The sequence below is a fragment of the Camelina sativa genome, chromosome 2, assembly GCF_030686135.1.
Source record: "Camelina sativa cultivar CO46 ecotype springtype chromosome 2, ASM3068613v1".
In the NCBI taxonomy this organism is placed as follows: Eukaryota; Viridiplantae; Streptophyta; class Magnoliopsida; order Brassicales; family Brassicaceae; genus Camelina; species Camelina sativa.
The window spans coordinates 3,216,584-3,233,336 of NC_141881.1; the positions used below are offsets into that span (position 1 = coordinate 3,216,584).

The following is a 16,753-nucleotide window of genomic DNA, read 5'->3' on the forward strand; positions in this document are numbered from 1 at the left end:
ATATAGGTGTAGATGCCTTTTCATGGTGCTCCACTTACTTATCTTTTACCTTAAGCCTGACTTAGTCTCCATCGTCTTCTCCTACTTCTTCCCTTGGCCTTCACCATCTTCGCTCTTTTGAAACTCTTTTTTTTTTACATAATTTCGTGAGAAATTATGTTTTTTCATTGAGATTCCTTGTGTACATAATATGTTTTGTGATTCATTAAGAGAGGCTTCACCAAAATATGAAAGAAGCATAGAATCAAGGGAGAGGCTGTTTCTCTATGCTGCTATTATTGTGTTTATCATTCTTTTTACAACGAGTCTATAAGATTACAGGTAAATTCCTCCTAATTAAGTTTGTAAAAATGTTCATGTATAAAAAAGGTTATGTAGTTGGTCCGAGTTTTGGAAAATTAATGATCGATGGATATGTTTCGGACTTTGAACTTAAATGTTTTGGCATTATGTGCTAAAGTTTAATTTTGACACTTAGATCTTTTATCAAACGAATAAATTCCAATCGTGCTCCATGGGAGAAACTTTATTCATCTATCATCACATGCATTCTATACCCTTATATTTTTATGATCTTCTGCTACTTTGTTTCTTTTTTGTATAGTATATGATTATAGTAAAACTGAAACCATACTTTTTTGGTTAAAAAAAAATATATATAGCACTTTGAAGTAGGAGAGAGGAGATTGTTGTTGGGCTTCTTCAATCTTGGCAATAGAAAGGACACATAGTTTTCGGGTAATCGAGTTTTACGGAAGAATAATCCAAGAAAACTTCTGCATATAGTTCGGCGGTTTTGTGATCTTCACCTGTTCACCATGTCAGTGAAAATGAAGGGCATCTATAAAGGCTTCAAATGTATCTCTCAAATATTTGGTAATACTCTTTACCATCTTCTCTCCTAATATAATTGACTATTAATTTATTTCTCGTCTTGCTGATAGTGATAACTTGAGCAAATCATATGAGTAAAAAGTTATTTTTGTTTATGGAACAAAGACATTAATTTGATCAATTTTAAGCTGTCAGCTTATATATAATAGGTTCAGTGAAATTGCTAGATATATGGTGGAAGTTTATTTGCAAAATCGTAGATAAGTGGATTATGAGTTTGGGAACCGTTTAAAGTCTAAACTAGATTAAATATTGTGATATACTCCCTCTGTATTAGAATAGATGATTTTTGGAGACTTTCACATAAATTAAGAAAAATATTTAATATCTAGCAATAAATGCATTATTATTTATAATAATATATTTTCATAATTATTAACCAATAGTAATTCATCAAAGTTTTTAATTCTCAATCAATGATTCTTGAAATTTGTAATTTTCTAGTATTAATTGATAAAAATATACAGAAAATCAATTATTGTAATACAAGAAAATTTTCTAAAACCATCTATTCTGATACATAGAGAGTAATTTACAAAGTGTGTTGTTTGATTATTTTTAAATACATGCGATATTACACCCCATTTGATTATGTACGATTTCATCTTCTACTTTGTAATATAGTTTGATGTGTATAATTAATGAAAACATTTGATCACATATACAAAATGACTATTACATTGAATATTTTAAGATAATTTCATATCTTTTTTTTTAAAATACAATATTGATGAAATAAATTATTAACTACTTTTCAGCCGTTGAGAAAGAAAGAGATGAAATAGAAATTGGGTTTCCAACAGATGTAAAACATGTGGCTCATATTGGCTGGGAGGGTTCTTCTGGTAGTGCTCCTGGTTGGGTAAGTTTTTAGTGCTTTTTTGGCCTAGCTAAATGTGAAATTATATTTTTTCTAACAAGTAAAACCCAAAAAAACATATAAAATAATAAGTAATATCCATATAGCTAATTTATGAATATTTTCTCTATTATGAAGATGAGTGAGTTTAAGGTCGGAGCTGAGGTTTTATCTCCAAGAGCATCATCTTTTAGTAATGCAAGACCTTCTACTTCTTTTTTTACTTCTTCTTCCACTGGTAAGTTATACTTTTTAATTACTGGTTTTTTCTTTCTTTTAAACTGGTTGTACCATCTTTATTTTCTTAACAACAATGTTTGTCCATCTTATGTCTTCTTTACAATATTTTTAGCTAGAATAAACTAATTACATTGTTATGTTTATAAATGTAGATTTTGATCAAAGATCGAGTCAACGAACAATATCTGATACACTAAGAGATATACCTCCAGTTACTCCATTAAATTTACCGAAAAATAACAAGAAAAATAGTAGAAGAAAAAAGTCAGCTTCATCAGCATCATCTCCAAAATCTTCAAGATCATCCATATTATCCAAATCTTCGTATAAATCAACTGTATCACGACTAATCTAGAAAATATAATAACAGATGGAAGATAAAAAAAAAAAAAACAGAAGTTTGGTCATCTTTGTGCATACTTTAAGGGATTTTGTTTGCATTTTCTGCTGATTTTTTTTTTGTTTTTTTGTTTTTACATATGTAGACATGTTGTATTGTTTGGAGTTTGGTTTCTTTAATGTAAACTTAGACAGAATTAGGGAAGGAAAATTGTATGAAGTGATGGTGAATTTGAGTGGTTAATTAGCTAGCTATAGCGAAGTGTTTTTTGTTTGTGTCGTTTGGGAAAAAAAAGTCAAAACAGAAGAACAACGAAAAGGAAACAAAAATATAGTTAGAAAAGTTAACTGAACATATAGAAACACCAAAAAAGAGATAGACCTTAACATCTTGCATCCTCTCAGCTCTCGAATCCGGTTGTGAAGCCAAACAAGATCTCCAAAAAGAGACTGGAAACTCCATCTCGAGTAACACATTAAGTCATTAACAATTTGATCGATAAACTTTGGCAACGGAGCAAAACCTTTCTTAAAAAAAAAACGATTTGCATGATCTCACAATTTTTTTGTTATAATAGCTAAACGTCCAAAAGAACAAATTACTTAGAAATTGTGTCAATCTGCGGCACATTACTTCAGCATTTCGTATGAATTTTAAGTTTGTACTTCAGCATTTATACATATCTCTTAAAAATTCTTTATTTTTGGAAAAAGGTCTCTTAATTAAACTATAGAGTGTTGCTAGTAATAACTCTTATAAATATAGCATATTCTCTCCAAATTTCACTTTGAAAATTAATGAAGAAGAAAAATGGAATCTATCAACAATACATTAAACAAATACAAGTTCGAATGAAAACAAATTCAAAATTCAACTTGGAGAATGTGGGGCCAAATAAAATCTCAAGATAAACTGAAATGTTACTCCTAAATAAAATTAAATGATTCGGTCCCATGTATGTGAATATAGCACCCACTATATATGGCTTTTCATTTTATTTTCCCCATTTTGTAGTTTATTTTCTTGTTATTGACTTTGAAGTTTAAAGTGTTCCAATGGTTTAGTAAAAACAAAATTCCTAGTAGAGGTTACCTTTTCATATAGAATACAACTGTCATAAAATGACTTTTTTGGAAAAGAACTATCTAGATATGTGCTAAAATGTGAAAATTAAGTCAAGAATCTTTCTGAAACTTTGTTTTTTTTCTAAATGAAAATAATACAACTTCTTTAGACAGAAGAAAACAAAAAAATATTTGTGTATATCTATAATTTTACGCAGTTAATGTCTTACAATTCGAGATAAGAAAATAAATATAAGAAATTTCAAATTTATAAGAAACAAAAAAATATATGTAGAGTCAATAAATGAGTTGGTTGGTAAGGTAACAGTAGCGCACTCTTTCCCACTAGCTTAATAATTTGAAGGTGACGTCCCATTGCTCCAAGCCTTTTCATCTTCATTCATTTATTTAATTACCCCGTTAATTGTATTATCCTTCTAAATTTTACACATTCTGACGTTTTTCCTTTAAAATTATTAAACTACATGTCATTTACTACATTCCTATCTGTTAAAAATGTTTTCATATTGGTTATATAAATGATACACATAAAGCAAATCCACCCCGGCCCGAGTTTTCAACGACATATGATTTGTTTTCTTAAATAATATCAGAGTGATGTTCCATTTAAGTACGTATTCACCAATCTAAATTGTCATTTTCAGATTGGTCCAAACAAATATTAATCAAAATTCGAATAAATCGATGTTAATGGTATTGATGATAGATCCTAAGTTTGCAAGACATGAGTGCACTAAAGTGTGCATGATTTTATTATATCATCATCTTTCTCGCTACATATAAAACATATATATAGGGTCACAATCCATTTCTTGACTCTTTAAGAATTTAACCTTGAGTGCAGTACTACTTGAGAAGTGAGAACCATAAGCCACTAGCCAAATAAATGTTTTAGTGTCGATGAACTTTGTAAAATGGTTTAGAGGGTAGCGGAGATATTTTCAACATAATTTAAAACTTATTTATACAGCCGAAATATTCGATGTACATCTCCAATGTCTCCTCTATCTATAAGTTTGTTCTTCTCTATACAGTTTGAAAATTAATTAGTGAAACTCTATATATTTACATATACATAAATCATGTAAGTTTTGCAAACATTTTTAACACACCAAATATATTACTAACAAAAAAATGTCTACATATATATAGTTTGATACTACTTCGAGGAAACTCTTATCAATATCACAGTTTCTTCCATTGATCATAGTATCAAGCACCTGCAATGGAGCTCTGATTTAGTAGAATATAATGTGAAAGTATATATTTCTTTTTTTTGTCGCATGTATTTATCTCATTTAGATGTAAATATCAATGGTTCTGATACAGTATTTTTCAGTAACTTAAACGCTTTGTAGTAAATTATAGAAAGCCATATTATGTAGTATGTATACGTATCAGAATGTTAAGGACATTAATTATTCTCTCGAGACCTAGGGCCACTAAAATTGATTTGTTCTTAAGAAGAGTTAGAAATACTTAGTTGGAAGACCTAGTTAAGAACAAAAAACATTAATAATGAAAGAAAATCTCTTTCATTGATATGTCCTCGTCCATGCGTCTATATAGTTCTCGCATATAAGAATATCTAGTCCCATTAATACGAAAAAAATAAATATCATAAGCTTAATTAACATTTGAGCAATAAAAACCATTTATGTATGCATGCATACAGAACATACATTTAGACACAAAAACTCACTCTGCACGCAGGCATATTGTAGACTTGTACAGCTAGTACTTAACTGATCAATTTAATTTTTGAGAACATATATAAAAACCACACAATGACAATAACTAAATCTTTGTTAACCTAAATAATACGTTGTTGTTGTTATAGATGAGGTAGTATGTGGAAGCCGAAGAAAGACAGCTTGCATGTAAGAAATACTAATTCTATTTCGTAGGTTAAAGGTTTTTTTTATATCAACCCATAGAGATAGAGGTATGAGAATCCATAAGGTGAAAGAAAAACAGTGAATTTTATTTGTATTATGAACTTAAATTAAGCTCTCTCTATCTCTGTAATAAAGATATAGAAAGGATAAGTAAGTTTCTCTCACTAGAGCATTAATGGAGCTTTAGAGAGAATCATAAATGCATTTGCAACCTCTCTATGCGCTCTCATCAATAACTCCTTTTTTCTTATTGCAACTCCACATGTTCCTCTTTTTTTTCCTCTCTTGTCCTCTTCTTCTTCTTCTTCAACAACAGACTTCCATTGTTTCTTAATACCTAGCTAGCGCAATAGCGCTCCCCCGGTTTCAGATTATCCCAAAAAAACCTGGTTTTGGGGTAACCGGTTTGCCGGATCCATTGCAACCAACCCTTATTTTACTTCTTTTTGCCAACGTCCCCGATCTTCTGTTCTACAGGGAATAAACCAAAGATCACTATGAATTAGGGTTTCACTGTTTCTCCAAAAGTAAGATCTCTCTTTCTCTCTCTAAACGCATTTATGTGTATGCATCTTGGGTTAGGTTTATAGATCAGATCCATATATGTGTTGCATGTTGTTTCAGAAGTCTTTTTAGATCTTCCATTTTTTTTTTCGTTCATTGTTTTTTTTTTATAAATATGATCTCGATTCCTATGATTTTACCTGTGTTTTTATTTTATTTTCTCTGAGATTGTTTTTGTTTAATTTCATATTTTAATGTTTTTTTGTGTCTTTTGCGGAGACTTATATGATCTAAGACAAATAAAATTATAAAAGCGTTACGAAAAAACTTTCTTGGAGTTAGGAGTTCAAAAGGAGTTTGACGAAATCTACTTGGTGGTTGTGTCACACAAAAAAAGGACCATTGACTTATTGTCAACGCTTTAATTAACCCTATATACTATATACTATTATTTTAATCACTTTTAATTAATCAACCCTATTTTAACATTTTTCTACTATAAAATAATTTAGCCTTTTTCATTTGTTTTTAGTATTTCTTTTTTACTAGAAACGGTCGTTTTTAGTGCACAGAGACCAAGGTCAATTTAATTCTTTAATAAATTCAGTTGAGAGATTAGAAACTTGTGAATCCCGTTCTCTCTCTCTCTCTTCTCTTACTTACGTAACATTATTTTGAGTCGACAAAAGAGAGAGAAGAGCATTAAACTCGAACCCAAAACTTCAACCAAACAAAGGGACAAAAGAAAAATAACTACAAAGAGAGATCTGTCTTTAGGGTTTCAAAGCTTACTTAACAACTCAGGGTTTTCAGATCGAATTGAGTAAGTATTTAAGCATTTAAGTTATACAAGCTAGTGTTCTTCTTATCATTTTCTTACTTTACCCCAAATTAGGGTTTCTTAAAAATCATAACTCTCTCTCTTGCTTCTTGCTCCACCGTATGCTAGATCTGTCCGATAGATCTGATGTTTTGAGAAGTCTTGTGACTTTCAAGATTGATTTTGTCTTCTTCTTTTTTGGTGTTTATGCACACACACTCGGACATATACGCGAAAATATTATCGATGGATCCATCTGTGGAAAAAAACTATCTAAATATCATTTCTAATCTAATTTTTGTTTGTTTCTTGATCTCATTTCTTGTTTTTGTAAGGCCGTCAATTATATAGTAAAACTATATGTATCCTTCTTTTTTTTTTCTTAAAACTTTGGAGGAAAATAATTTACCTTTCTCTTATTTTCTTATAAAATATCATTGTGGATCTATCGTTCAATTGTTTCCTCATATTTTCATCACATTGTTTGTAAAGTTAATACGTTAGATCATGTTAAAATTGATTATAGTTTATTGATGTGATGTCATAAAGTAAATGTTAATATAGTTTTTATATGTAGTTGTGCCTCCGTTTTGTCAAATTATCGTTCTTCTTTAGCTTAAACAAAAATTGAATCGTCCTCTCTAAGTTTTGTTAAACGTAAATTTTTGGGCTATATACATAATTATCTAAATGATTCATCTTATATATATTACAAGAAAAATGGTGCGTAAAAACAAACCCGACATTTTAATTTAGTTAACGGTTAATTGTGAAAAAATGATAATGTTACTAACAAAAGGTAAATGAATAGTTCCATAACAACTATAAATATATAAGTTTCCCTTAACATCATTATTCTCTTCCATTTCCATAATGATCTTCTTTTTCTTCATTCTATATACATATGTGAGCGTTTCATATATATTTTAACTAATTTGATTTTGATTTTTGGCAGTGGAAGATATACTTGAAGAAGAAAGTCAAATCAAGAAAATATTTTGATCCGAACCTCGAAGATTTGAAGGAAACCAAAGTTGACAACTCCAAAAATCCATTTCTTATTTAATATCTAGTTGATTGATCAGAGTCGATCCAACCATCACAATGTATCATCCAAACATGTTTGAGAGCCATCATATGTTCGATATGACCCCAAAGAGTACCTCCGATAACGACTTGGGAATCACCGGTAGCCGAGAAGATGATTTTGAGACCAAGTCTGGTGCCGAAGTCACCACTGAGAATCCTTCCGGTGAAGAGCTTCAAGATCCTAACCAACGTCCCAACAAAAAGAAGCGTTACCATCGCCACACGCAACGCCAAATCCAAGAACTCGAATCGTAAGAAAATACACTTTAAACTCATAGCTCAATATGTCACATTAATAGAGCTAGTTTCAATCTTATTTACTTGTAGTATTTTTTGGATTTTGCAAGGTTCTTTAAGGAATGTCCTCATCCAGACGATAAGCAACGGAAAGAGTTGAGCCGTGATCTCAATTTAGAGCCTCTTCAAGTAAAGTTTTGGTTCCAAAACAAGCGCACACAGATGAAGGTTTGTAACAATTAACCTATACATATATTATTTTGATTTCATATATTTGTAGTTTCATATTAAGCAAATTTTTGTCACACTATGTTGTGTGTAATAATTATAGGCACAAAGTGAGAGGCATGAGAACCAGATTCTAAAGTCAGACAATGATAAGCTAAGAGCAGAGAACAATAGATACAAAGAAGCCCTAAGCAATGCTACATGTCCTAACTGCGGCGGTCCAGCTGCTATTGGAGAAATGTCGTTCGACGAACAGCATCTCAGGATCGAAAATGCTAGACTCCGAGAAGAGGTATCTACATATATATTTTGTCTATATGCCTAAAATATTTGAAATATTGGATTCTGAATCTATTACCAATTCATCTACAGATTGATAGGATCTCTGCTATTGCTGCAAAATACGTTGGGAAGCCATTAGGTTCTTCTTTTGCTCCATTAGCGATCCACGCGCCTTCTCGTTCGCTTGATCTTGAAGTTGGAAACTTTGGGAACCAAACAGGATTTGGAGGAGAAATGTATGGAACAGGGGATATTTTGAGATCGGTTTCGATCCCTTCTGATACTGATAAGCCTATAATAGTTGAGCTAGCGGTTGCAGCTATGGAGGAACTCGTGAGAATGGCTCAAGCTGTGGATCCTTTGTGGGTTTCAACTGATAATTCAATGGAGATTCTCAATGAAGAAGAGTATTTCAGAACGTTTCCGAGAGGAATAGGACCAAAGCCATTAGGATTGAGATCAGAGGCGTCTAGAGAATCTGCTGTTGTTATAATGAATCACATCAACCTCGTTGAGATTCTCATGGATGTGGTAATTAAGTTAAATTCATTTCTTGATCTTGAACCAACTTAACCGTTAAAAATGATTGAGAAAACTAACTAAGGTTTTAATCTTTTGATGTGGGTTTAAGAATCAATGGTCTTGTGTTTTCTCTGGGATTGTGTCAAGAGCCTTGACACTTGAGGTTCTTTCGACTGGAGTTGCTGGGAACTACAATGGTGCTTTGCAAGTGGTATGTATATAGGTTTAATTACTTGCTTCTCAAGAAATGTTATAGTGATCAATTTTTAAATTTCTTTTTGGTTTGTGTCTTTGGGTATGTAAAGATGACAGCTGAGTTTCAAGTTCCGTCACCGCTAGTCCCAACGCGTGAGAACTACTTTGTGAGATACTGCAAACAGCATAGCGACGGTTCTTGGGCTGTAGTTGATGTCTCTTTGGACAGCCTTAGACCAAGTACTCCAATCTTAAGAACCAGAAGAAGGCCTTCAGGTTGTCTGATTCAAGAATTGCCTAATGGTTATTCTAAGGTACGTATAACATCAGGATATACAAAGGGTTTAAACTGTATATATATGAAGTTTAGTGTATAAAGTTTAAATTTATAAAACTTATGGGGTGATATTTGAATTAAAGGTTACATGGATAGAGCATATGGAGGTAGATGATAGATCAGTTCACAATATGTATAGACCGTTGGTTCACTCCGGTTTAGCTTTCGGTGCGAAACGTTGGGTGGCTACACTCGAACGACAATGCGAGCGGCTCGCTAGCTCCATGGCCAGCAACATCCCTGGTGATCTTTCTGGTATGGGCTATTTAGATAGTTTCGAATATATTGGGGCTGAATTGAATGAGAAGAGTTGGTTTTAATTTTACTCATTAGGTCCTTATAGTTAATGGTAATTAATATGATGCAGTGATAACGAGCCCTGAAGGAAGAAAGAGTATGTTGAAGCTAGCTGAGAGGATGGTGATGAGTTTCTGTAGTGGCGTCGGCGCGTCGACAGCACACGCTTGGACAACAATGTCGACAACAGGATCCGATGATGTTCGGGTTATGACCCGGAAGAGTATGGATGATCCGGGAAGACCTCCGGGTATTGTTCTTAGTGCAGCGACTTCGTTCTGGATCCCTGTTGCTCCCAAACGTGTTTTTGATTTCCTCCGTGACGAAAATTCAAGAAAAGAGGTAATGCAACATTTACCGGTCCAACCAATTCTGGTTTACTCATTTTGAGAGGGTTTTTAATTGAATTTTTGATGCAGTGGGATATATTGTCAAATGGAGGTATGGTTCAAGAAATGGCTCATATAGCTAATGGTCACGAACCCGGGAACTGTGTCTCCTTGCTTCGAGTCAATGTAAGTCAGAGATTATTGAAAATCAATAGTTCTCTCCTTAGTTTCATCAGTTTCAGATTCTAAAAACTTTGTTGTTGTTTGTAAACAGAGCGGAAACGCGAGCCAGAGCAACATGTTGATACTACAAGAAAGTTGTACGGACGCATCAGGATCATATGTGATTTACGCGCCTGTGGATATAGTTGCGATGAACGTGGTTCTAAGCGGGGGAGATCCTGATTACGTGGCGTTGTTGCCGTCTGGTTTTGCTATTTTACCGGATGGTTCGGTGGGAGGAGGAGATGGGAGTCATCAGGAAGTGGCTTCTTCTACTTCTTTTGGGAGTTGTGGTGGTTCGCTTTTGACCGTTGCGTTTCAGATTCTTGTTGACTCTGTTCCTACAGCTAAACTCTCACTTGGCTCGGTGGCTACTGTTAATAGTCTGATCAAGTGTACTGTGGAGAGGATTAAAGCGGCAGTTGCTTGTGACAATGGAGGAGCAGGAGGAGCGTAGTTTTGTTTTTCAGGTATGATGAATCCACAACTAAGATCTTAACTCAATTTGATTCTTGTGGAGCAAGTAACAAAAATATCGAAAGGATTCTTATCATGTAAAATTTGTGTTTTGTGCAGAAGTAAGAATAAGAGAGTACGAAAAGGAAGTATGGAGAAACATAGCGGTTGTGGTTTTTTTCTAATTTTGTGTGTGTTTTTGAAATCCAAAGGGAGTCAAGAACGCACCTTTTGCGTTTAATTTCATCTCGGATTTTGATGAAAAAGGGTAAAGAGGTTCGGGTATTGACTTCTGCTGGAAACCACGGTTTTTAGGATTCTCTATTTTGCGTCGTTGGCAGTTTTTGAACACTTATGGGGTTTTTCCCTTTTTGTGTTTCTCCGACCCAAGTGTATGTTTCTTTCTTGTATTGTAACCCCTTTTGTTGCAGTTGAAACTTAAGGGTTAAAAAAATCTTTGTTATTAGTAATACGTATTAGTTTCCTATTAACCCTCTCTTAACCCTTTGGACCGATGAACCATTTTTCTAACCAAGCTAAAATTGATAATCATGTGTTCCAAGCCTTATATTTTGGTTGTAGACTTGGTAGGAAATTACAGGTATATAAAAACTGAAATTCAAAAGGTTCGGATAGAAGAAAAGTAAAACCTTTTTCATTATAGACAAAGTCAAGAGAATAAAAGACCCTCAATAGAGTTGTTGAGTTAACTCCTACATAAAAAGTAAAACTGAGACAGGGAAAGCTCTAACGAAAAAACCTGAAACTGGTTCTCTTAGCAACAGCATCTACGAGATCCAACTCATCATAGGAAATTTGTTCACACTCGAATATCAAATCTTCCGGGCTTTGCCTGCAATATCTAAAATTGAAAAAAGAAGACAATCTGAAACAAGAAAGAAACAGACAGTACATTCCATATACATGGGGGAACTACCGCTGCGACATCTGACTTTACTACTACAAGCACCCTGAGGTTAAGGTGTAGCAGTGAATGCAGAACAGTTACACCATATCCATGTCCTTAGACACAAAAGGATTTTAGAGGCATAAAGAATGATAAAAGATGTGGGTGTAAACCTCTTTTTTTCTTTTTAATGGTACATTGGAGAAAGAAGACTCTCTCCATCGTTTCTTTCCATCAGTGGTATTGTGTGACTAAGTGCACATAGCTGATGGAAAAATAAGAATGTAACTTAAATGTAGTCAAGAAAAAGACCTAAAAGTCGGTCTAAGGGATCTAACTCCGCATCTTTTTTCTCTGACTACCCTCTTCCATATCACCCTGAAATATAGTCAATCATGAAAATTACGAGGCTGAATAATAATATTTTAAATAGCTTAAACGATGATGGACTCAATTGCATTATAACTTATGAACAGACCATGAATGCAAATGAGAGGATACATAGAATGGCTTACCCCATTTGACTCTGGCCTGCACTTTGCATGCACTATAGGACCTAACTGAGACTTGTCCAAATCTTCTATTGATCCTTCTGGAGCATTCATGTACACCGCCCCTTTGTACATCCATTCCTCAGTTTCATCACTATAAAAGTCTTCAAATAGCTCACCACATAAAGCACATGAAGTTTGGTCTTCATCTGCAGGAACTGCCATCTCTTCATCATCCTTCTTTTCTATTGTTGGCTCTGTGGGTAAGAACCCTGGTACTGCTTCAGCTCCAAGTGCCTCTGCACCACTAAGCCACATACTACCACTTACAAACCATTTCCGAGAAGGATTCTGCTTATGATTCTTGGACATCCTGTTCTTGGTTACATGCCAATCCATGTGCTTACTGTGCTCTTCTTGGCACTTGAAGCGTAGACCACATGTTGTGCATTGCCTAGGGAGATCCCCATATAGAGCACTGATTGCAGACTCATTACGTATCTTGAGCATGTCCGCATCAAACTCAATTCCCAATGATCCCTGAATAAATAAAACAATTATTATACAAGATAAAGCACGAAGAAACAAACTCTCAAGCAGTAGAAGGGATGACATGATTTGAATAAATTACCTGACCAGTAGGCTGATTGTTCAACGAAATCAAACCTTGAGCCATGAGAGAGCCAATCAGACCAGAGAATGCGCCGCCCGGCTGTTGACTAGAGGCTCCCAGAGAAGCATTTTGAGAGATGGATCCTATTTGAGATAAAACCCCTGATGAAAGAGGATGCATGGCTTCCCCACCATGGATTGATAAGGATGGTCTAATGGTCGAACCTTGTGGAGGGTACCCATGACTTACGTGGGGTAACAAAGATTGCATCGGCCTTGGATTCATAGCAGATGAAGAAGGCAAATAATTAACTGGCATCTGATTCTGTTGATTTATATCATTAAGATGACTCTGAGAGACCTGGCTCTCGGGCCTATATAAAGGCTTACCATGCAAGCGGTTTGACATCGCATTACCAGGATTTCCCAAATGATGCAAGTGAGCTGAAGGTACAGGGAGAGAGTTGGATCCTCTAACACTCAAATGGGGCCACGTCCCATCAGGAAGAGCACGATCAAAACGTGAGTTAATATCTTGAATGCTATCAAATGGAGGAGCCCCAAATTCACTGTTTGATGAAACTAATCCCATAGATGAAGTCAATACTTTCAAGTCCTTTCCTGCTCTTGTATTAACACGGTTGGATGAATGGGGGAAATTTTGTGACAAATTCCAGTTTTCTCGTAGCTGATGACTTCCACCATTCTTAATGTCAGAATCTAAATGAAAATCACTTGTGTTTCCTACTCTGAGTCTAGCCCTTACACTTCCTAATGCTGGGTTAGATGATCGCAAATATTCACCGGCTCTGCTACGATCTAGGGTAGGGCTCATATCTTCCCAATCGAACTCTTCTTCCTCAGTGTTCTGCCATGGTGTAACCATCTTACTGTGGATGCCATTCATATCGCGAATTGGTTTACTTATGGTTACGTGTTTGCTGGTGTCAATTCCATATGCATCTATCAAAGCTCTAGGTCTTTCATGATCATTTCCTTGTCCTAAGTTTTCCCTTCTTCGCCATTCCATATGTTCATCATCTCTGCCAGTAGGTCGACCCATTCCATATTTAAAGGCTTGATTAGAAGGAATAGCTCCATCACTGAACCTCTTGGGAAAACCATCTGCTGCAGGGCCATTAGGGTCAAAAGATAAAGGGTCATTAAAATTTTAAAGTCAATCAAGTTTTACAAGTCTAGAGATTGCAAGCCTAACGAGTATTACCTCCAGTCACAGAAGACGAGAGGGCCACACTTCCAGCTGTACCAGACCTTGGTCCAGACAAGGAAGATGGGCTCTCTAACTGATCGTCAAAATCATCATATCCACCGAGTGAATTTTGGCCATACACTCTTGCACTAGAATTTATGCCTCTCAAATTCTGCATGTCAAGCAGGAAATATGCATATCAGGTATAAGTTACTATGAGGCTAGCCTAATCGGATACCAGGTTTTCTTAGTAATGGAATTCGATATAAACACAACATAACTTCATGGTAGCAGACGCATCCATAGAAGAATGTCATCTCTGTTCATAATTACAAACAGAAAGGCTTACACTTTCAGCAGCTGAGGGCTCCAGCCTACGAAGGTATTTTGGATTAACATGAATGCCCCTAGTTGGTTGAGTAGGCTCAGAAGCCCCTAACGAAGACTGTTGGTTTGTTGCAGATGAAAGTTGCAGTTGCACTTCAATCTTGCGTAGTACAGGCGGTGGAAAAACACTTGACCAAGTCCCAAACAGATGGCGCATTGAAGGATGTAAACTCGGATGCGCTTGCCTGTATGCTAGACAGAAGACCTAAAGCAGCAGACAAAGAACCAAAACATCTTAATGACCATGCTTCATCCCTATACAAATCAATAAAGCAAACATCTCCTTGTAGCCTGCTCACCTCTGGTAGACGGGATGAGAAATAACGAACATAATCCCGTCCAATGTTCTTAACGATGCTGTCTAATAGATACAGAGAAGGCAACTTTTGCTCAACTGGAGCCTGCATATACAAGAAAATTTCTATCATAAAATTTCTGTATTCATGTATTCACAAACCAACAAAGTAACTCAGAAGCAGCCCCAGTTCACTAAACCACAAACCAAACACTCTTCTCTAATTCCACAATCAAAAAACCTACAGTGAAGCTTCAATGGCAGAAAAAAAACAAACCTCTAAGATTCGAGTGCAAATGGCATTAGCGATTCCTTCACCGTGTTCCCGTTGTTCACCAGCGATAATAGTGAGATCAGTAATAATAGGCTTGGAATTAAAAGTAAGCTCTCCCAAAACAACCTCATAAAGCTGAACAATCTCATCCATAACCGGAGGCAAAACCTCCTCACCACCACCGAACTCATCTTCACGCTGATTAAGCAGAGCCTTGAATCGGTCAAGCAACGACGGCGGCGGCGGCGGTTTCTGCGGCAACTCAACGGACATCGCTTTGCGACCAGTGGTGTTGGTGGTGGTACTGCTATTAATCGAAAGAAGCCTTGGATTGAGGAGTTTCTCTGATTCCATTCCCCCCTCCAAAATTCAATAGTGAAGAGTGATAATTAGTGGTAGCATAAGGGGCTAGGGTTTCTGTTCCACCATGGAAACTCGAATCGCCACCCTCTGAGAGAGAGAGAGAGAGAGAGAAAGAGAGATCGATAACGGAAGTTTTTTTTTTTTTAGCGAAGAGGATTTTTTTTTATTTCTCAATTTTGTATCTCTATTTTCTGTAAATCTCGCTTTTATCCTCTTTTTTTTTGTAAAGCTATCAACTACACCCAATTACTTTTTTACTCGTTTTGAGTTAGAAAAATCACTTTTACTGTGGCCTCCTCATTAATTTTACCATAATGGGATTATTTAATGGCACAGTGATTTGCCAAAACAATTGGTAGTCAACATTGTTACAAGTACAACTAATGTTACCCAACGAGATCATGTAAACTTTATAAAGACCCAAGTTCTGAGTTTAGGTATATGATTTTAGGTATATGATTTTCATAAAATCTAGTGATTTTCATAATGTCAGATACCGAGTTTTTTTTTTAAATTATGAAAATCTGAGTTTACATAACCCCATAAAATCTAGTGATTTTAGAATGTCATCTCGGTTTCGCACTATACATCGACGTAGTGACATTTTATTAAAATCTAAGAAATCATAAATGTCAGATTTTGTTCAATATAATATATACAAGTAAAAAAGAAATTGAGATATATAAACAAGAATGCTTCAATATAGGTTTTGTTTTATTTTATGAATTTTTTACCAACTTTATATAATTTACGGATTTGAACATTGTATCATTTACCGGATTGAAATGAGAGTATAAAATTAAGTGAATTAAATGTAAAATATTATAAAATATATAAAGTAAATCAAATAAAATCTACTTATTTTATAACTAACAAATTACTGTAAAGTTTACGCAAATATTTTCCAATAACTATCTAATTTTATTGTTATAATACTATAATCCAATTAATTACGTAAAATTTAATGAAATAATAAATTTAAAATAAAAATAATATTTTTTTTTTGGATCAAAATCCAAGTACTCTTTGTTTGAGATTCCCACTGATGAAGATGCATGCTCTTACATTTTTTTCTTTTCTTTTGTTAAGCTTATGATAAGATATTGACGTGACAACTAAGCTCACAGAATAAAGAGACATTGGGATTGTGGCAGAAGATCTGGAGATAAATAGTTGTTGGAGTTTGTTTACGTTTTTCATGATTGATAAATGTTGCGATGAAGACGAGATGAGTCTCTGGATCACGATCACCATGAGATTGTGATTAGAGGCTTCAGATTGGGGTAACCATGAGATGAGATCTTTATTGTTGTTCATATTTGAGTTCAAACTTTATCAGCTTGCTTGCATGTTTTTCTCCTATTGAACTATTTCTTAGCA

General features: G+C 34.7%; 3 protein-coding genes across 5 annotated transcripts; 2 read left to right on the plus strand and 1 right to left on the minus strand.

Annotated features, from left to right (window-relative positions):
• The first annotated feature begins 27 nt into the window (after positions 1-27).
• LOC104716358 (CRIB domain-containing protein RIC10-like) lies at positions 28-2,586 on the plus strand. The gene is made up of 5 exons (XM_010433742.2): positions 28-321; positions 663-876; positions 1,653-1,756; positions 1,892-1,991; positions 2,146-2,586. The coding sequence occupies exons 2-5, from the start codon at positions 819-821 to the stop codon at positions 2,346-2,348; spliced, it is 465 nt and encodes a 154-aa protein (XP_010432044.2). The 5' UTR covers positions 28-321; positions 663-818; the 3' UTR covers positions 2,349-2,586.
• A 2,789-nt stretch (positions 2,587-5,375) lies between these two features.
• On the plus strand, positions 5,376-11,325 carry LOC104716366 (homeobox-leucine zipper protein PROTODERMAL FACTOR 2). Of its 2 annotated transcripts, none has more exons than XM_010433751.3 (12): positions 5,376-5,843; positions 7,596-7,980; positions 8,077-8,194; positions 8,298-8,486; positions 8,567-9,007; positions 9,108-9,209; positions 9,304-9,507; positions 9,614-9,785; positions 9,898-10,169; positions 10,247-10,342; positions 10,431-10,848; positions 10,955-11,325. In XM_010433751.3, exons 2-11 carry the CDS (start codon positions 7,745-7,747, stop codon positions 10,833-10,835), a joined length of 2,235 nt encoding a protein of 744 aa, XP_010432053.2. In that variant the 5' UTR covers positions 5,376-5,843; positions 7,596-7,744; the 3' UTR covers positions 10,836-10,848; positions 10,955-11,325. The 2 variants fall into 2 exon arrangements, with proteins under 2 accessions (XP_010432053.2, XP_010432055.2); XM_010433753.2 differs by lacking the exon at positions 5,376-5,843 and adding an exon at positions 6,409-6,643.
• Positions 11,326-11,467: 142 nt separating this feature from the next.
• LOC104716385 (polyadenylation and cleavage factor homolog 4) lies at positions 11,468-15,751 on the minus strand. Of its 2 annotated transcripts, none has more exons than XM_010433763.3 (7): positions 15,014-15,751; positions 14,741-14,842; positions 14,404-14,646; positions 14,070-14,226; positions 12,864-13,972; positions 12,257-12,772; positions 11,468-12,119 (listed from the first exon to the last, which is right to left on the minus strand). In XM_010433763.3, exons 1-7 carry the CDS (start codon positions 15,362-15,364, stop codon positions 12,075-12,077), a joined length of 2,523 nt encoding a protein of 840 aa, XP_010432065.2. In that variant the 5' UTR covers positions 15,365-15,751; the 3' UTR covers positions 11,468-12,074. The 2 variants fall into 2 exon arrangements, with proteins under 2 accessions (XP_010432065.2, XP_010432072.2); XM_010433770.3 differs by having other exon boundaries at positions 12,864-13,969; positions 15,014-15,568.
• Positions 15,752-16,753: the final 1,002 nt, after the last annotated feature.

Coding starts and splice junctions, on each gene's coding strand:
- LOC104716366 (XM_010433751.3), top strand. CDS start 7,745: ATGTATCATCCAAACATGTTTGAGAGCCATCATATGTTCGATATGACC. Junction 7,981..8,076: donor CAAATCCAAGAACTCGAATC/GTAAGAAAATAC, acceptor GGATTTTGCAAG/GTTCTTTAAGGAATGTCCTC. Junction 9,008..9,107: donor TTGAGATTCTCATGGATGTG/GTAATTAAGTTA, acceptor TGTGGGTTTAAG/AATCAATGGTCTTGTGTTTT.
- LOC104716358 (XM_010433742.2), top strand. CDS start 819: ATGTCAGTGAAAATGAAGGGCATCTATAAAGGCTTCAAATGTATCTCT. Junction 877..1,652: donor ATGTATCTCTCAAATATTTG/GTAATACTCTTT, acceptor ACTACTTTTCAG/CCGTTGAGAAAGAAAGAGAT. Junction 1,992..2,145: donor TTTTACTTCTTCTTCCACTG/GTAAGTTATACT, acceptor TTATAAATGTAG/ATTTTGATCAAAGATCGAGT.
- LOC104716385 (XM_010433763.3), bottom strand. CDS start 15,364: ATGGAATCAGAGAAACTCCTCAATCCAAGGCTTCTTTCGATTAATAGC. Junction 14,647..14,740: donor TCTCATCCCGTCTACCAGAG/GTGAGCAGGCTA, acceptor CTGCTGCTTTAG/GTCTTCTGTCTAGCATACAG. Junction 12,120..12,256: donor GCAGGCCAGAGTCAAATGGG/GTAAGCCATTCT, acceptor ACTATATTTCAG/GGTGATATGGAAGAGGGTAG.